Genomic DNA, 21,191 nt, shown 5'->3' with positions numbered 1-21,191 from the left:
TTGCTCTATCCCTAATGAAAAAAAAAAAGTTCTGCCTATTGTTCCACTTTAACTCACATACCAGTATATGAATTTTGTATCAACAGGTCATAAAATCCTTAATACGGTGGACTGCACTCGGCCTAATGGTGCAAAGCTCCCCACAGATGTTGCTGTAATGATGAGTGACTTTGCTGGAGGTGCGTCTGGATTTCCAATGACCTTCAGTCGTGGAAAGTTTACAGGTAAGTACTAAAATCTGTAACTTTTGCAGGTCCTGAGTAGTAGCGATTTACTTTGTATATAATTGGGTGCAGCTGTGCATGGTAACCAATCAACTTCTAAATTCAGCTTGTTCAGTTAAGTTTTGACAATTAAACCTAGAAGCCGATTTGTTTCTTTGCAGAGCTGCACCCGGTTTTGCGCTCTGCAGTTTTAGTAAATCAACCCCAATGTATACTAGCAAAATGTGCCTATTTCTTGACCAGGGTGAATACTAAATTCCATGAAAAATTGTGTAGCAGAATACACAATACGGTGGATGGAGTTCAGCAGTTTGGGGAATGTAATAAATGGCACAGTTTACATATATGGTATATAGTTTTCCATCACATTGGGACCGTCAGTGTAGACAAGTGTATCCATGGTGTGTAAGTGGTGCTTAAGTTTATCAGTGATAGTTAATGAAGAGTGAACGTTCATAAATTAATTGCATTTCACTGCAGTGATAATCAGTTCAGGAATGCAGGTTGGTACCGTGGTGTTCAGGGGTGAAGTGAGCAAATGAAATGGTGGCCAGTGGAGAAGTGTTTGGGTTGTCAGGAAATGCCTGAACGACTATTTTTCTCAGTAAATGGATCGAATCACAGTGCCTTCAATACAAGAATAATTTATAAAAAATAGTTTTTAACTGACGTTTACCATTATATTGCAAAGTAGAATTTTTCAAAGAAAAAACAAGATAAGATTGGTAGTATAAAGGAAGTATAGACTGTGGCTCAAAAATGACTTACTATTTATTTACAATAAGTCACAAGCACTAATTACAGTTTGATTATTAGGTTGACACAGAAACTATACCTTGCAATGAGGTTTGAAAATGATTTATTACTGTAAAGTGTATACCTATGAGATTGAATACAATGATTTTCCCCTTCTGTAGATATCCTACCCAATTGGATAAAATTTGGCAGATAATAATCTGCGCTCATCAAGCTACTAATTTAAAGCCCAGTAGTCCTAGATTTGGCACACTCCAGAGTGTAGGGGGACCTTACTGGGATCCTTAATTGCTAACTTGTTTAGAAGGCAAACCAACTCTGATGAAGGGGTTTCCTTCAAAACATGTTAGCCATTAAGAATCCTGGTGAGGTCCCCCGGCACTCTGGAGTGTACCAAGTCTAGGACTACTGGACTATAGATGAGTAGCTCAAGGAGCAATTTTAATTTACATGTTCTGTGAGTATTATTTTTTTTAAATCTTAAATAAATGTTGTGGGATAATGGAGTGCACTAGGCTGGTGCACTGTCTTTTGTTTGTTTTTGTAGTGGCTGCAGGACATCCCAGCGATGTGGTGTCATCTTTTACACCTGTACCAGGCTACCACACTTATGTGCAGGAGACATTCTGTCATTAATCTGTGTTGGGTGAATTTCGTGTTAGGAGATCTAATGGGGTAGCAAATCAACTAGCAAAAAATACACACAGAAAAGTAAATAATAAATGTGGAAAATATAGTTACCCTTTAAAATGGCTATTTGGCCAGACTCTCCTAAAATGGCTGCCGACTAATTGGTGGAGTTGATCTTCCCCAAAATGGCATCTATCTAGGCTGGCACTTGGTTCAGTGAGGTGTTAGATCAAGATGAGGCCGTCTGATCTGGATGGCGAGGTCCGGTGAAGTGCGATGATGAGTCTGATCTTGTGATAATGTGATGTTGTCTTCCTGATGGTTTGTTGACAGATGATGTCATGATGATCTGTAGATGATGGGCTTCTGTCCCTGTCTACTACCCTTGCTCTCTTATTGAATCGCAGATGATATATTCATGAAATTTGATAAAGCTGGCCCAGAAGGTAATAACCTTCTCTATGATTGGTAGAGAAGTGTACTTTTAAACCCTATGCTTACTTATGTACTAGCTCACTTGGCTACCATATGGCTTCCTGAGACCAAAAATGACCATTTCAGTTTTCCAGTGGAAATGGATCTTATAAAATAATCTTTTATAGGACCAGTTAATATTTTACTATGACAAGTTGGAATAGGTGATTCTTTCTAAAGTAGAATGCCTAAATTTGGTGATTTCTAATTTATGATAATTACTCGTTTAGTGTAGCCATGTTCAAATGTAAACTTCTAACTACAGAGATGGCAAGGTTTCATAATAAAATAATAATGATTCTCGCAAGCTGACTTAATGGTTAACAGTTTTTCACCCAATGTCTTTCATTTCAATAAACAATAGCCAGCTGTATATGAGTAGTAGAATTTACAGGCATTGGGCCTGATGTGGGTCTGCCATGGTCACCGGTAACCCCTTCAGCCCATTTAAGCTTAATACCCAAGTGTGAGATTTGAGTCAAAGACCAGTCGGCATCTTTGGTTTGTTTTGTTTATTTTATATTGGGGATTAGGGATGATCAAATGGTTCGGGTCGACCATCGGTTCGACCCGAACATTGACTGTTCGAAATTCGGCCGAATTTCGAACTTTTTGCTGAAAAAGTTCGGAATTCGGCAACCAGAACCGACCAAAATGCAATGGGACAGGAACTGGGCTTTAAAAGCCCGTGATTGGACCAGAACCATCAGTAAAAGCCAATTGAGGGGGCAGGAGGATGCTAGGAATGTGATTGGAGTGACTAGGGGGTCCAGAGGCCAATCAGTAGTGAATATGCCCCCCAGTATATAACATAGCCCCGCCAAATCTCTAGCATTGTAATACAGGACTGTGGAAGAGAGTGGAAGCAGTTCTGTTACTCCTGCTTCAAAGTGTCATTTAGCAATTATTAGTGTGAGGAAAGGCATATCTAGTGTAGTTAGGGTACTATTTTCCACTATAGTTAGATTTAATAATCTAGTTTCTGTAGGGAAAGTGTCAGGGTGACTGTAGTGTAGTGTAGGGTTAACTGACTCTGACTGCTATGGCAGGGTGACCAAACCCTTCCATGTCAGGGTGACCGCCATGGCAAAAAGATTGTTTCTATTAGAATTGCAATAGAGCAGGGTAGTGGCTTCGCTACTTTTACACCTGGCCGTTTTTGTAGCAGGCGTTTATTGGGCTTTTTTGTGGACGTCTTTGGAGGCAGGCATGACATCTGAACTTCTGTGTAGGGGTATATATACACACACACATGTATGTATGTACATATACATGTATGGGTATATATACACATATATAGGTGTGAAAGTAGCAGAACCCTATGCCTGCGCTAATGAAATAATTAGCAGGCATAGGACTTCGCTCCTATCACACCTATATGTGTGTATGTGTATAAATACATATAAGTGTGTGTGTATATATACCCCTATACAGAAGTTCAGATGTTATGCCTGTCTCCAAAGACGCCCAAAAAATGCCCAAAAAAAACGCCTGCAACAACACACCTGGGCGTTTTTGTAGCAGGCGTTTATTGGGCTTTTTTGTGGACGTCTTTGGAGGCAGGCATGACATCTGAACTTCTGTGTAGGGGTTTATATACACACACACATGTATGTATATACACACATACACATATATAGGTGTGAAAGTAGCAGAACCCTTTGCCTGCGCTAATGAAATAATTAGCAGGCATAGGACTTCGCTCCTATCACACCTATATGTGTGTATATGTATAAATACATATAAGTGTGTGTGTATATATACCCCTATACAGAAGTTCAGATGTTATGCCTGCCTCCAAAGACGCCCAAAAAATGCCCAAAAAAACACCTGCAACAACACAGCTGGGCGTTTTTGTAGCAGGCATTTTTTTGGGCATTTTTTGGGCTCTTTGGAGGCAGGTATAACATCAGAACTTCTGTGTAGGGGTATATATACACACACACATATATGTATTTATACACATACACATATATAGGTGTGAAAGTAGCAGAGCCCTATGCCTGCGCTAATGAAATAATTTGCAGGCACATAGTGTAGTATTGCCGGTAATCAGGTTTATTATGCAAAATATAAGATTACGGGTACTCACATTCGGAAAATAATCAACGGGCAGTGTAAACCAGCGTGTGGAACGCAATGCGATCCACGCCTCAATGTGCCTTTTTTTTCTGAACACCTGCACCATTGGTTCCCTGCGGACACCTGGAGCATATACCCCAAACCACCAGGACACCATTTGACCCCTGTTCCATCCAGGACCTGTCCTGCCTAGACACCCCACAGACGTCCAATCCAGGATCGTCAGAGGAGATTAGGACCCAGTATTGGAACAGCATTTGTACCCGCTCTGTACCCCTGTGTGGGGTGGGTACCTCTGGTGAGTGTGCTATTTATCGGAGGGGTCACCGAGCACCTCACTGCCCACCTCGGGGTTACTTATTGCACCTTTGAGTCACTTTAACAATAGTGCACGATTGGACTTGTTACTTTTCCTTCCTTTTTTATATCACTAACAGTTATTGATTTCACGTCACTCATTTGTATTTATTTGTATATACACTAATAGGATTTTACGCATTTGGCACCCTATACCCACGGCATTAGATTTATTTATATGCACTTGCCACTTTTTTGCATATGAACTCATTGCACAGTATTATATGTATTTGTCAATTTAGTTCATTGACATTTTTTACTTTGTACTCTTTGCTGCACTTGTGGTTTATTGCACTTTATTTTTGATCACCATTATATATCTTTTATGTAATTGAAAGATACATATTTATGCGTACAACACTTGCATACATTTTGTGTTTATGTTTACATTGATTGCACATTCATGCACCTAGCACTTTGATCCTTCTTACCTTTTATATATTTATACAGTGCATATTTTTATATACTTATCCTTTTTTATCTAGTCCCATATATATCTCTCTCTTACTGTATATATCAATACATCATTTTTTAATATTTTTTAATATATTTATTGTCAAATACATAGGACATTACTTATTTTAATTACCAGACAGCGCCGTTCCCTCCACCCCCTTTTACATACTTTATAGTCCTCCGACTATAACTAAGGGAGGCTGCAGTCTAGTACACCTGTTATATCTTTATAAACCATAAGCGCGGAGTTCATTACCTTTACCTTTACTTGAAGGACAATGCCTTTCAGCGCTGTCTTGCCCGGCTGGGTGCTGACCAACGCTTGCTGGCGCTTGAAAAACACTGACATGCTTTACTGTACTTGAAACTTGACTTCTGACACTCTGATTAGCTCAAACGTCCTGAACACTGCTCCCTCCAGTCCTTCCTGACTGAGGTAGCTTCTGTAAACTGCTTCTGCTGCTGCAACTCTCAACACTGTACACTGCACGCTGTACACTGAATACTTCAGGGCCCAACTGCTGGCACCCCCTCTACACTTCAGGGTCCACACACTGGCACCCCCCTTTACACTTCAGGGTCCACACACTGGCAGCCCCTTGTACACTTCAGGGCCGAAACTCTGGCACCCCCTTTACACTTCAGGGTCAACACTAGCACCCCCTTGTACACTTGCTTCCCGCACTGGCTAGCTAGCTCCCGGATCTCTCTGACCTTCTCCGGAGTGGTCCCTTCTCACTTGGCAGACCCCCAGGGGCAGTTTGCAGTACTCGCAAACTGGGAATGCTTTCCTGAAACTTGACCCCTCTCGGCACACCGGATCCTCTCTGCAGCTTAGCCCTCTGTTCCCTCAGGCAAGCCACCTGGGACACCCGATACCTCTGACAGGAGGAGAGACAGCCGTACTCTCCCTCCTGGGACTCTGCTTCCCACCAAAGACGCTGCATTATGTGCTCCCCTCAAACTTATACCCACTCCCAGAATGCTGTGTGGCAAAATCTGCCTTTCTGGGGTAGATACAGGCCTGAGTGCACCATTGGCTGGGTTTCTTCCACTGCCCAATGAGAACCCTCTGATTGAGTACAGTGGGGAGACTCCCCAGTCTCAACAGCCACACCTGGGAGACATGACAGCCCAGCTGAAAATCATGGCTCTGCTGTTAAGCAGACAAGGCCCACTATACTTTACCTAGCACCTACCTTGAAGGGTGCTACATATGCAAGGTTTGTTTGCCCAGGTAATGAGTACAATAGAGTGAAAGATACTCTGTGTATCTTGGCATAGGATTTTGACCTGTGTTTGCCAGGTCCAAGGCATGTTAAACAGGTAATAAGAAAATAATTTCTCCCAGGATTCAGGTGGGTCGATAACAGAAACCCCATTGTCCAGAGAATTTGTTCTGTAAGCAAGGTTATTTAGAGACCAAATTAGTTAATTTCTGCATTTTGGGATTGTCAAACTTAAGCCTGGTACAAACTACTAGTTTTTTTTTTTGTTTAACCCAGCAGGTTGAACAAACCAAAAATTTTACAGCTCCAGTAGGAACCGCTGTACTAGCAAACCCGCCAGAACACTCCGGTCAGCGCTTTCAGCCTTCAACTAAGAGTGCTGATTGGGAAGAGTCGGCTGCTGGTTTTCCAGCATGCTCATCCAACACACAAGCCGAATGTTGGCCAGTTTTTATTGACATTCGGCCTGTGTGTACTAGGCCTCAAGCTGACACTGCCCTTTGACCTTTTTGAAAACCGGCCCCATAGATCAAGAATATAGAAATGATTAAAATATAAATTTTTATTCATAGAAATTCTAACAGGGTGCAGTGGTAGCCTTAATGTTTCAAAAACTTTTCTTTCTGTGTATGACTAGTCAGTCATATATGTAAATGGTGGAAGCCATGTTTGCTTATTACATATAAAGGCTCTGAAATTTGGGGGGCAGTGCTACACTGATTTTAGCTAGTCAAATAGTGCCCGCCTAATTTCCCCAATGGAGGACATGTGGAGTCATCTAGCTTTTTCCTTTCTACACTTACTGTCCATGACCTGCACCTTTCATTCATTTGACTTCAGTTTTTTCAATCATACAGGTTCAGCATCATATGTGGACATTACATAGGGCATTCTGCAAGCAAATGCAGTTTGCCCAGGAACACCCACTCCTCCAGACTGGCATAAATCCATCAAGATATTTTATATTTGCACAACTCCTCTCAAGATCCAGCCCATTGCTTACATCAGGGCTGAGGGCTCTTAAGAGGAGCACTGCAGTAGGGTGCTTTGATGTTTTCAGGAAACGAAGTACAGCACCCTGTAGGTCCCTGCCAGCGACCATGTTCTGCCTGCATTACATATAAGCTGATTAAATTTCAACTTTAAATGAATACACTAAACTTCTGTATAGTATGTCCTCAGACTTTATGAAGTTTTAATTTTCTCCATCTCTTCTAATATTGATATAGAGCATTCATGACATATTATTTAAGCAAGGTATCCCTGTTCTTAATCTGCAGAGGAATGGAAGGCACAGTTTATAAAAACAGAGAGAAAGAAGCTGCTGCATTACAAAGCCCAGCTTGTCAAGGACTTGAATCCCCGTATCTATTGCCCCTTTGCTGGTTACTTTGTGGAGGCACATCCATCAGATAAGTATGTTTGCCTTTATACATCAGGTGGTATTAGGTATGAGCAAAGGGAATAAAAATGTATTTAGGGAATGATTTCTTCTAAAATGATTTATATCCTTGTTGAAATTTCAACCTTAATCGTCACTGATTTTTATCATGCACAATGCTGAGGTGAAATTTGACTGCAAGCCTTTTTGGTATCACCCCTGGCAACCTCTAGATAAATGGGGTAATGCGGTAAATTAAAGGATTTAATAGTGGAAAAATATGGGGGTGGTTTGTTAACCACTTCCTTACTGCTGGATGTCATATGATGTCCAGGGCTTTAGGTGGGGATATCTGAATGAGATATGATTATCACCATGGGAATAATCATAGAAGCTGCTTGATCACGTTCTTACAGGCGACAGGAGGGGACATTGCCCCCCCCCACCCCACCCTCCAGTGCTTCTACCGGCTCACCCGTGCAATCGGCGAGCTGGAGAAGGAATCCGCTGACGGCGGAAGTACACCATAGAGACTGCCGAGGACCAGATGGTCCGCGGCAGTCTCTATGACCCTCAGAGGCCCGGGCGTGATGTTATGATGTCACGCCCAGCCTGGCAGTTGTCAATACTGCCGTGATCTCAGGCTGGATAGCTAAAATCGTTTTTTTTTTATTTCAGGCTTTCCAGCCTGTAGGAGAGATCTGAGGCCAGATCTGACCCCAGATGGCTCCATAAAGAGGATCTGCCAAGCACTTCTTATTACAAGGGATGTTTACATTCCTTGTAATAGTAATAAAAGTGATCCAAAAAAAAAAATGAAAGTGTAAGTGTAGAAATAAAAAATAAAAATAAAAGAAAGAATTAAAAAAAAAAAATGAAAGTGCCTCCACATGCGAGAAATGAAATGCATGCGTACGTCATGGGCACATATGTAAACGGCGTTCAATCCACACATGTGAGGTATCACCGTGAACGTTAAAGCAAGAGCAACAATTCTAGCCCAAGACCTCCTCTGTAACTCTAAACTGGTAACCTGTAAAATGTTTTAAAGTGTTGTCTTTGGAGATTTTTAAGTACCAAAGTTTGGCGTCATTCCACGAGTGTGCACAATTTTAAAGCGTGACATGTTAGGTATCTATTTACTCGGCATAACATTAATTTTCACATTGTACAAAAACAAAATTGGGCTAAGTAGTGTTTTGTTTTTTTCATTTAATTAAAAAGAACACGTTTGAAAAGATTCTGGGCAAATACCGTGTGACATAAAATGTTGCAATGACCGCCATTTTATTCCCTAGGGTCTCTGCTAAAAAAAAAAAATATATATATATATATAGTGTTTGGGGGTTCTGAGTAATTTTCTAGCAAATAAATTATGATTTTCACATCTAGCGGCGGAGTACCAAAAATGGCCCGGTATGGATGTAGTTAATGACAGGCAAAAAATGGCAATCCTAGCAATAAATGTGCATTGATTACAATATGTGAGCAACCAATCGGTATTCATGACAGTATACGGACAACGAAATTGTAACAGTGACATAACACAAAAAAACAAATGGGCAATCATGACAATATGCGAGTAGGTAATATGCAGTTGTAATAATACACTGGCAACAAAGGAGTTATTGTTGTGTAATATGAATGGTATAACCAGGGTATAGTCTTCAGCAAAGGATTCAGTTCAGAAAATAGTAATAATGCAGTTTATTAACTAAATGTAGCACTGCCCCCACATTGAGGGCTGCTGGCATCATGATGAGTGTTCCTCAGCACTCCTGTGACCCTGTGAACCGTCCAACCCACCTGACACTCTAGGTTCCGACATTATATGTATACATTTAAAGACACACTGACACAAGGTAAATAAGGTTTTGCTGTATACTTAAAGGATAAACAGGTATAACTCTATCAGTCAGCGAAATCCCACCTAAACCAGCAGGGTTCAGTGAGACTGATGTAAAGGAATAACAAATAAAGAAGTACAATATCAATGAACAGTGGTAGAACTATACCCTAAGACTCTAAGACTTGCAATAGTGATGACCTTTATAATAATACTCTGATTGTCAACTTAAAGGAAAACTTAGAGCTATTCTAGTGTTATTAATGTTCTAACTAGCATGCTGTAAACAAATTAAGTGTGTCCCCTTTAAGATGTAGTAGGTGTCGACACCCCTCCCCTAGCAAGGCCTTGCTAATCTCTACTGGCAGTTGGAGCTCTTATCACTGTTCAAAGTGATAAATTGTAATCCCAAGGGAGGTAATGTGTGCAATAATGTCTGCAGTCAGTGTGTTGAGGAGAGAGGTTATACTTGCAGTTAGGATTCCACACAGCCACCCCCTCTCTCTCTCTCTCTCGGGTTGTCCATTCGTGAGGGTCCTATAAGACAGGTGATGCACTCTACCATGCTCCGGCATATGGGAGTGAGCGATACTCTGCTTCCTCAGGCTGTCCGTCTGGGCTTCACTCACTTCCTCTTCAGCTATACTGTGACAGCATCCAGAGTGTAGCTATCAGCATCCGCTCCGCTGAGGATGAGCTCCGCACGCGGGTCTAGGCCTTAGCCACCGCCAGTCCTGTACTCACACCACTGGCTGATCCACACTCACTGGGTCCTGAAAGCAAGAGCGCATTCACACTGTGGAGCAGATGGGTTTATAGTCTCTCCCATGGTCCTTCACTTCCCCGTTGCTCCCTGGGAGAACAGTTCCCTCAGCAATCCAGATAACAGTCTGCTCTCGATTGAGAACTACCACAATCCAGTTCCTGTGAGAGGCCAATCTCCGCTGAAAGCAGTATTAAAGGGGCACACAGACAACTCCAACAGCAACAATAGACATCTAAATGTATATATATTGTAGTAGTCCGATTCTGGCTACATAAACTCAAAACCAAAAATTTAATCTATTGCATCTTACTAGGCTATGGTGTAGGGGCTGAATTATTATATCTTTTTTTAAGCTCCTTTTGATTTATTTTTTCCTGGTTATCCTGCAAATATCTTCCTGTGCTTGGGTGGCTATGTCAATCCACCACGGTATCTATGGGTGTCACCCTAGGCTGCTCTCCTGATATGGGCAACAGGGCAACAAACATGTCTGTATCTCTTCATCTCCATTACATGGGGACAAAGCAATTGGTAGTTTACAGAAGACAGCTAGGAAGGAAGATATTCTTTGGTACAACTCACAGGAAATGACAAGGACACTGTATTTCTGGAAAGAGCAAAAGGTATTTTCTTTGTTTGCTGAAATGTTCTTAACCTGAAGAGAAAAAAAAAAACGAATACAGCCATCACATCTATGAACTACAAGCTGCAATATACTGCATTTTTGTTCCAGGGTTTATGTTTTAACCAGAGCTAAATTAAAGTGATTTAGTAATCAAATCTATTAACTATAGGCTGCAATATACTGCATTTTTGTTCTTGGGTTTAGTTATCTTTAAAAGTGTAACTAAACGCATAACAGTAAAATCAGTGTATATGCAGTGAGGCCCTTTCACACTTGTGCGACCTGAAAGTCACGCAACTTTGACGCGACTTTGATGCAACTTGAAAGAATGTCTGTGTAATGTCCGTGACTTTGATGTGACCTCAAGTCACATCAAAGTCAGACCAAAGTAGTGCAAGGACTGCTTTGAAGTTGCTGCGACTTGAAGTCACACAGATATGAACGGCACTCATTAGAAATCATAGGGTACCACTTGTCATGCGACTTTGCAGTCCCAAGTCACAGGATAAGTCACACAAGTGTGAAAGGGGCCTAAAGCATGTTTGTAATACTCACTTTTGAACCTAAGAGGTTAATCCACCGCATTGTGCAAAAAGACTGTTTGATCATGTATGCACAGATCCTCCCCTCTTTTCACTGACTTCTAATAATTTCCTGATAACACAGAGTTTAAGGAGCCACTCTGGACATGCTCAGTTTGATGTGTACTGCTAGAGCGGTTTCTTTTTGTTCTTAGGAGAGTGCATGTGATCAGCACAGGGCCAATTAGTGCTGTCCAGGCAGTGGGTCAGGGGTCTTGCAGTCTCATAGGTCAGTCAGAAAACTACTCCTACAAGCTTTACCAGTGCTTGGCTTGACACTGAAAAAAGTCACAAGACTGCTCTAACTGCTGATGAGAAATTTGAAAATTGTATACTCCCCTTTCCGTTATTTTCCTTTCCTGGTATATCTTCATGGCAGCATACAATGGGTTGTGGCTCCACCCCCAAAACCTGATAGGGCTGGTTAACTATAAATCAAAGACAGACCCAGCTCGCAAAATTCTCTGTAACTCTCACAATTTGGTTGGGAATCTGTATGCTGCCATGAAGATGCACCAGGAAAGGAAAATTACAGAAAGGTGAGTATACAATTTTCAGTTTTCCTGACGCTACAAGGCAGCATATAATGGGAACTAACTCCCCATACAGAAGGGTGCAAGAAACATTTTGTAATGGTCAGTAGCATAAATATGCACAATGAATGTTCCCAATTTTACTGTCGTGAGCCGGGTTTACCTATTAAGTGTAATGAAGGTGTCCGGGGAGGTCCATATTGCTGACTTGCAAATAGCCTCAGGAGACACTTGACACTGCTCTGTCCACAGAGCTGGCATTTCCCTAGTTATAAGTGCTCTTAAATCCTCAAACAGGAAGGTCTTGTGAAGAGTAGGCTCTTTTAATTGTCTTAACAATCTAGGAGGTGACTGTAAATGTTGATGCTGACTGACCTTGCCTTAAGCCATGCCGGAACCAAGTACAGATTTCAGCTTTCCTGAATGAAAAGGTAGCTGCCAAGCAGGTCATCAGAGTTAGATCTGTTGGAAGGGCTACAGCAAATGTTGCTTTAAAATATGACTATATACTGTATGCATTATACCTCTCTATGCAGCAGATGGTGCTGTAGTGTCTCTCTCCCTGTATGTACTTGGATGCTACTGTTTCCCGTTCTATGGAAATATATGTTCTGTTTTCCTCCATGAAAGTAAAGCTGTATTCTCTGCATTCAAGAAGCTTCCAGTGCATCATTTTAATACTCTGCCAACAAGATCAACATCCAGGGGATGTGGTTCTCTCACTTAACCAAGAAAGATGGTAAATTGACTTCCTAGTTAAAGCGGAAGGAGAAAGACACCCCATGGATAAAAGCAGTCTGGGGTTTAAGCACTATTCTGTCCAGGTAGAACGTTAGATGAGGCTCCCTGAGTACAAAGCCTGCAGCTCTGACACCCTGAGACCGCTATTGTCACACTATACATGATGGGCACTATGGTGATTTGGGGGGGCGCAAGATGCCATTCATTTATAGCATGCCCTCAGTCCTCTGGGTTGATGACGTTTTGCTGCTTTTATCCCTGATGTGTTTTCCTTTTAACAAGCACTGATGTGTGTTTTGATGCATTTTCATTGGTTTGAATAAAATGGCAGTAACAGCTCAGAGTGTGCATTTGATATAAATGCCAGAAACTGATAACCTGGAGTAAAGAAACAAGACATAATAAAGATAAAGTAAAAGTCACTGTGGCACTGGAGCTCTGGAGGGTCCATGACATCATGAACAATTTTGGCCTATTTTTCTCTGTCTTGGTTTTAATGCCCATTTTTCTGATTTTCAGCCCTCTTAGGTCCTCTTCCACAATACTAAATAATCTCTACTGTTGCTTTTTCTCCCTCTACCTTCTCCTGGATTTCTCTTCAAAAAATGTTGAGGATTTTCTTCGAATCAGTATTACACAAGCTCATCATCTAAGATCCTGGCTTCATAAATCAACTGATCTAGGTACCATATATTTTCATTACTGCTTCTTAAGTCTTGTTCTTCTTTGCCCAAGAGTGACAGGTGGATTGTTCAGCCACCTACAGCCAACCTGTACAAGCTGGCTAGAGCCATGGGTTTATTTTTACATGCATACCGGTGCTGAGGGGCTGAACGCAGCATTCAGTGCAGTGTGTAAGTCCTGTAAACGATGTGTTTTTGCTTAAACATCCATACAGCTATGGCCAGGGCTGACCTTAGATGTTCAGGCGCCCTGTGCGGGCTAATCTTGCGGTGCCCCCCATCCTCACCCCTCGCCCCCTGCTCACCTAAACATATACAAAGAGGAAAAAAATATTTGTAACAAATAAGAGAGAGATGCAGGGGCTGCGGGCATGGTGCAGGAGATGCAGAGGCTGCGGGCATGATGCAGGGACTGTGGGCATTGTGCAGGAGATGCAGGGGCTGCGGGCATGGTGAATGAGACGCAGGGGCTGCAGGCATGGTGCAGGGGACGCAGGGGCTGCGGGCATGGTGCAGGAGATGCAGAGGCTGCGGGCATGATGCAGGGACTGTGGGCATTGTGCAGGAGATGCAGGGGCTGCGGGCATGGTGCAGGGGACGCAGGGGCTGCGGGCATGGTGCAGGAGATGCAGGGGCTGCGGGCATGGTCCAGGAAATGCAGGAGCCACAGGCATGGTGCAGGAAATGCAGGGGCTGCAGGCATGGTGTAGGAGATGCAGGGCTGTGGGCATGGTACATGAAGAGCCGGGGGCATGGTACAGGAGAGACAGTGCTGCAGGCATGGTGCAGGAGATGCAGGGGCTGTGGGCATGGTACAGGAGATGCAGGGGCTGCGGGCATGATGCAGGAGATGTAGAAACTGTGGGCATGATGCAGGGGCTGGTGGCATGGTGCAGGAGATGCAGGGGCTGTGGGCATGGTGCAGGAGATGCAGGGGCTGTGGACATGGTACAGAAGATGCAGGGGCTGTGGACATGGTACAGAAGATGCAGGGGCTGCAGGCATGGTGCAGGAGATGCAGAGGCTGCGGGCATGATGCAGGGACTGCGGTCATGGTGCAGGTGATGCAGGGGCTGCGGGCATGGTGCAGGAGATGCAGAAGCTGTGGGCATGATGCAGGGGTTGCGGACATGGTACATCAGATGCAGGTACTGCGGGCATGGTGCAGGAGATGCAGGGGCTGTGGGTATGGTTCATGAGATGTAGGGGCTGTGGGCATAGTGCAGGAAATGCAGGGGCTGCGGGCATGGTGCAGGAGATGCAGGGGCTGTGGACATGGTACAGAAGATGCAGGGGCTGTGGACATGGTACAGAAGATGCAGGGGCTGCAGGCATGGTGCAGGAGATGCAGAGGCTGCGGGCATGATGCAGGGACTGCGGTCATGGTGCAGGTGATGCAGGGGCTGCGGGCATGGTGCAGGAGATGCAGAAGCTGTGGGCATGATGCAGGGGTTGCGGACATGGTACATCAGATGCAGGTACTGCGGGCATGGTGCAGGAGATGCAGGGGCTGTGGGTATGGTTCTTGAGATGTAGGGGCTGTGGGCATAGTGCAGGAAATGCAGGGGCTGCGGGCATGGTGCAGGAGATGCAGGGGCTGCGGGCATGGTGCAGGAGATGCAGGGGCTGCTGACATGGTACAGAAGATGCAGGGGCTGCAGGCATGGTGCAGGAGATGCAGAGGCTGCGGGCATGATGCAGGGACTGCGGGCATGGTGCAGGTGATGCAGGGGCTGCGGGCATGGTGCAGGAGATGCAGGGGCTGCGGACATGGTACAGGAGATGCAGGGGCTGCAGGCATGGTGCAGGAGATGCAGGGGCTGCGGACATGATACAGAAGATGAAGTGGCTGCGGGCATGGCGCAGGAGGTGCAGGGGCTGCGGGCATGGTGCAGGAAATGCAAGGGCTGTGGGCATGGTGCAGGAAATTCAGGGGCTGCAGGCATGGTGTAGGAGATGCAGGGCTGCAGGCATGATGCAGGGCTGTGGACATGGTACAGGAGAGACAGTGCTGCGGGCATAGTACAGAAGATGCAGTGCTACGGGCATAGTACAGGAGAATCTCAGGAGATGCAGGGGCTGCGGAGGGGTCTCACTTACCATTTGGTAAGGCGCCTTGCATTTAAAAATGGCGCCGCCCGGTGCCAACACATCACCGCACATGCACCGTCTGCCTGAGAATAGCCGATCGTGTACCGGCTTTCCCGAGCGGCGGCGGTGCTTGCGCAGTGTACCTGTCAGGTCAGCCGCAGGCCATCTTATTTTTCAAGTGCGTTGATCTTCAGCCAGCCCCATCTTCAGACAGTCCTGCTGTGACTCGCCCTGGCTGTGAGTAACTGACTGCTGCGAGCTGTGATGGCCGTACGGCGCTCCTGTTGCCCATGGCGCCCTGTGCAGCCGCACAGCTTGCACACCTCAAAGACCGGCCCTGGCTAGGGCTTCGGCAGACCTGTCATTGATTTGCAAAGGCTGGCTGTACGCAGCTGTACACTCCACCTATCACAATCTGGATGGAGGCACTCTGGGATGGAGGCACTCTATGGATTTCAGGAACTCTGGGTAAGGCAGGCAACTAGAGGAGTAGTAAAAGCCAGGCCGAGGGTCAAACACCGGTGATCAGTCCAAGAGCAAGGTAAGTAGAAGAGCAGGGACGAGTCGGGGTCATACACAGGTGAGCAGGCAGAAACAGAGTCCTTAGGCAAGCCGGGGTCATACACTGGGAAAACAGGCAGGTAGTAGCAAGAGCTAAGTCCGAGGGGCAAGCCGAGGGTCAAACACCAGGAGGAGATCAGATGGTTCAGAAACAAGCCGGTCACAAACAGTCCAAACAGGAAACAGGAAGCACAAGAACACAGGAAGCTGAGAGATAATCCAGCAATGAGTCTGCTCCTATGGCCACCTTTTATAGGCCAGCAGAGGGCAGTGTCAATTGAGGCTGGAACGATCATTGCTATTACTGGCAATGTTGCCAGTTCTCCTACGGCCATTTCCCTGACGGGCCAGCAGAGGGCTGTGTCGATTGAGCCAGGAGCGTCCATGACTTGTACTGGCAGAAATGCCAGTACGGCTGTATCCCTGACAGTGCCCCCCCCCCCCCCAAGGGGCAGCCTCCGGATGCCCAGACGGGCCTGACTTTCAGAAAACCTTCTATGGAATTCTCTGATAAGCCTTGGGGCATGGATATTGCTCATGGGTTCCCATGAATTATCTTCAGGGGGATACCCCTTCCACTTAATTAAGTACTGAGTCTGTCTACCCCTTTTCCTGCAATCCAAGATGGATTCGACCTCAAACTCAGTTTCACCTTCCACTGAAACCGGCGGTGGAGGTAGCTCCTCTCTTCCAGGGAACGGGCTCTGTACAACTGGTTTAAGTAGAGAGGTATGGAACACTGGGTGGATCTTGTAGGAACTGGGCAGAGCCAGTTCAAAAGCCACTGGATTAATCACCCTCTTGATTTCAAAAGGGCCGATAAATCTGGGCCCAAGTTTCCTAGAAGGACAAGACAGTTTCAAATTTATAGAAGAAAGCCATACCTTATCTCCAATCTTGTAATCAGGATTTCCTTTCCTCTTCAGATCATAGAATCTTTTATAGTCCTTTTGGGCCTTGAGTATGGCATCCTGCAGTAACTGGTAGTTGGCCTGGATGGAACTTACTCGATCCTGGACTGCAGGGACTGATGTTTCAGGAATGACGTTAGGCAAGAAAGAGGGATGGAACCCGTAATTTGCCCAGAATGGGGTTTGATTGGTTGCTGAGTGTAGAGAATAGTTGTACGCAAATTCTGCGCAAGGAAGGAGAGAAACCCAATTATCCTGGGAACCTGTGCAAAAACATCATAGATATTGCTCCAAAGTTTGGTTCGTTCTTTCGGTTTGCCCATTACTCTGTGGATGGTAAGCCGATGACAGACTTATTTCAATGGATAAGGATTTACATAGCTCCCTCCAGAATCTAGAGGTGAATTGTACACCTCTGTCTGATACGATATTGTCCGGAAGCCCGTGTAACCTAAGTATCTCTCTAATGAACACGTTGGCAGTATCTAGAGCAGAGGGTGTACCGATCATGGGTAAAAAGTGGGCCATCTTTGAAAGACGGTCAACTACCACCAGAATAGTGGTGAACCCTTCTGAGGGTGGGAGATCCACGATGAAGTCCATAGAGAGCTTCTTCCAGGGTTGTTCAGGAATGGGTAGAGGTCTCAGTAGGCCCCAAGACTTGGTTTTGGACCCCTTGCTACGTTGGCAAGTGACACAGGAACCAACATAAACCTTGCAGTCCTGATTCAGGCTGGGCCACCAGAAGAGGCGTTGGACCAGTTCGAGGGTCTTCCGTACCCCGAAGTGACCGGCAAGCTTGTGGTCATGAAAGCTTTTTAAGACCTGAAGTCTTACTTGAGGGGGAACAAAAATTTTGTCTTGATGCCACAAGAATCCATCTCGTCTGCTTAAGGGGGGAGTTACTGGTTCTGTACTCTGAGCAGAGGCCTTCTTAATCACAGTCTTCAGGTCAGGCTGGATAAGCAAAAAAAAATTTTGAGCAGAGAGAATGGTATTGGGTTCAATCATCTCTGGGTTGTCAGGAAACATCCGAGAAAGAGCATCTGCTTTTCCATTCTTAGACCCGGGCCTGTAGGTGATGTGGAAGTTGAACCTTGAAAAGAACAGAGCCCACCGGGCTTGTCGAGGTCTTAGTCGTTTAGCTGTTCTTAGGTATTCTAAGTTCCTGTGGTAAGTGAAAATCATGATGGGATGGGCGGCCCCTTTCAGCAGATATCTCCACTCCTCTAAGGCACATTTTATAGCCAAAAGTTCACGATCACCTACATCGTAGTTCCTCTCTGGAGGAGTCATTTTCCGGGAGGAAAAGGCCACGGGGTGAAGAAGCACCTTCGGGCCTTGACGTTGGGACAGGATTGCCCCAGTAGCAATTTCTGAAGCGTCAACTTCTAATATATAGGGCAGAGCTGGATACGGGTGCTGAAGGATAGGTGCCGAGATAAATAGTCTTTTTAGTTCATCAAATGCTGCTTGGGCCTCCGGTGACCAGCAGAAGCGAACCTGCTGGCGGGTCAGCTGGGTGATGGGTGAGATGATCGTGGAGAAACCTTTCACGAACCTTCTGTAAAAATTGGCAAAGCCTATAAACCGTTGGACACCTTTTTTGTCGGAAGGGGCTGGCCAATCTAAAATAGATTTTACTTTCTGAGGATCCATGGAGATTCCATTGGTGGAGATAATCAGTCCTAAAAACTGAATGGAATCCTTCTCAAAGTCACACTTTTCTGCCTTTACATAGAGTCCATACTTCCTCAGGGTGGCAAGCACTCTTTTAACATGAGCCCGATGGAGCTCAAGGGTGGCAGAAAAGATGAGGATGTCATCTAGATAAACTATCAGAAAGTTGTCCAGGAATTCTCGGAAGATGTCGTTCACGAGATGTTGAAAAGTCGCTGGAGAGTTGCACAGCCCAAAAGGCATGACCAAGTACTCGAAGTGGCCAAATCGAGCTCTGAACGCTGTCTTCCACTCATCCCCTTCTCGGATTCGGACTAGGTTATAGGCTCCTCGGAGATCAAGTTTTGTGAAAATTCGGGCACATCGGAAGCGCTGAACAAGTTCAGGAATAAGGGGAAGAGGGTACCGGTTCTTAACAGTAATCTTGTTGAGTTCTCGGTAGTCCACACAGGGTCTTAAAGAGCCATCTTTTTTCTCCACAAAAAATATGCCAGCCCCAGCAGGAGAAGAGGAGGGACGGATGAACCCCTTCTCCAAGTTCTCATTGATGTAGACTCTGAGGACTTCAAGTTCGTTCTCGGATAAAGGGAATATCCTCCCAAACGGGATCTCAGCTCCAGGGAGTAATTCAATGGGACAATCGTAGGAGCGATGAGGGGGAAGGACCTCGGCTTTCTTTTTATCAAAAACGTCCATGAACTCCCGATAGGCTGCAGGGATGCTGGAAAGGGTGTCGGGTACTGGTTGAACCGCCAAGCAGGTAGAAGAACTATGAGGCCCGGGAGGGAGGCAGTGATTCTGGCAGTACTCAGAAGTGAAGAGAATCTCCTTCTTGACCCAGGGAGTCCTAGGATGATGGGGAACATGGGTGAAGATATTACATCGAAACGAACAAACTCTTGATGGCCAGAGTCCGATGTAGTTAGAACAGGACAGGTCTCCCGGGTAACTGGACCGGAGCTGGGCAGGGAACCATCGGCTAAGTGGACCTCAAGTCTTTGTTTCCTCGGCTGCAAAGAGATACCCAGTTTCTTAGTCAAAGCAAAGTCCATGAAACAGCTGCACGCCCCGGAATCAATGATCGCCAGGAGCCGAACCTTCCCTTCTGCCACCTGTAGGGAGACAGGGAGAACAAGGTGAGAGGAGGAAGGCTCAGAGACTTGACAGTTCGGAGAGCTTCGTAGGTAAGACTTACTGGGTCTTACAGGGCAGTTGCGCAGGAAATGGCCGGTCTCCCCACAGTAGAGGCAGAGGTTGGCCTGCCGGCGACGTTGTCTTTCCTCAGGAGTCAAGGAGGAGCGAATCAAGCCGATCTGCATGGGTTCCCCATCCGTGCTCAAGGTAGCAGGTGACCCAGTAGGAGGTGCAGTAGCTGATGGAACCTTAGGCAATACCCAGGTGGGTCGGGAGCCTTGGTAACGTTCGGAACGTCGTTCTCTCAGACGTCTGTCCAATTGAATGGCTAGTTGAATAAGACCCTCGAGAGAAGCAGGGGTATCGACACGAGCCAGTTCATCCTTGAGGATTTCGGACAGTCCATGGCGGTATTGATATTTGAGAGCCGCCTCATTCCAATCAGTGTCTGCGGCCCACCTGCGAAAGTCAAGAGTATAGTCCTCTGCTGGTCGTTTCCCCTGTTGTAAAGCATGCAAGGCTGATTCGGCAGTAGCGGCATGCTGGGGGTCCTCATAAAGCTGAGCCATAACCTCAAAGAAGGAGTTCACCGAGTTCAGAGTGGGACTCTTTTGTTCCAGAAGGTCATGGGCCCAAGTTTGGGGTTCCTCAGATAGTAGGGAGATTATGAACCCCACTTTCACAGTTTCAGGAGGAAAAGGTCCTAGGCTGGAGGGCCAAGTACAGCAGGCAGGCATTTTTAAAGGACCTGAATTTCTTTCGTTCTCCGCGAAAACGTTCAGGTGTTGGCACCCGTGGCTCTGGTGGAGGTGCCATTGCAAAATGTGGAGAACTGGGGTGCTCTTGTTGTGAGGAGGCAGAAGCGGAGCTGGCAGAGAGCTGGCTGGGATCAGCAGGAGAAGGAGAAGTTGTTAAATGCTGCAGATGTCCTTCTAACTGGAAGTAGCCATCTTGAAGCCTCTGGACTGCTTGGGTCAGGGTGGCGACTTGTTGACATAGCGACTCGAGCGGGGAAGCACCTCTGTCGGCCTCAGACATGGCTGGATTATACTGTCACAATCTGGATGGAGGCCGAAGTGCAGAGAGGGCTTCCCTTGCAGCTCAGTGCGAGTCACCCCTGGAAGTGGTACAGGAGGTGAAGCGTCCCAAGTAGCACAGGTCGCCTGCGGTGAACACCAGATGATTTCAGGAACTCTGGGTAAGGCAGGCAACTAGAAGAGTAGTAAAAGCCAGGCCGAGGGTCAAACACCGGTGATAAGTCCAAGAGCAAGGTAAGTAGCAGAGCAGGGACGAGCCGGGGTCATACACAGGTGAGCAGGCAGAAACAGAGTCCTTAGGCAAGCCGGGGTCATACAATGGGAAAACAGGCAGGTAGTAGCAAGAGCAAAGTCCAAGGGGCAAGCCGAGGGTCAAACACCAGGAGGAGATCAGATGGTTCAGAAACAAGCCG

General features: G+C 45.7%; 1 protein-coding gene across 1 annotated transcript in view; it reads left to right on the top strand.

Moving 5' to 3' along the window:
- Nucleotides 1-21,191, top strand: part of LOC309556247 (cytidine monophosphate-N-acetylneuraminic acid hydroxylase-like) — a 250,871-nt gene that overhangs the window by 201,077 nt on the left and 28,603 nt on the right. Inside the window, exons 8-9 of the mRNA XM_082258661.1 lie at nt 87-224; nt 7,489-7,624. Of these exons, the coding sequence (XP_082114787.1) occupies nt 87-224; nt 7,489-7,624 (274 nt within the window). The remainder of the gene's footprint in view (nt 1-86; nt 225-7,488; nt 7,625-21,191) is intronic.

This window comes from Pelophylax lessonae (assembly GCF_965119305.1).
Source record: "Pelophylax lessonae genome assembly, chromosome: 5".
Lineage (NCBI taxonomy): Eukaryota > Metazoa > Chordata > Amphibia > Anura > Ranidae > Pelophylax > Pelophylax lessonae.
Note: the sequence above shows the minus strand (reverse complement) of the source record. Positions and strands in the feature narration are given on the sequence as shown.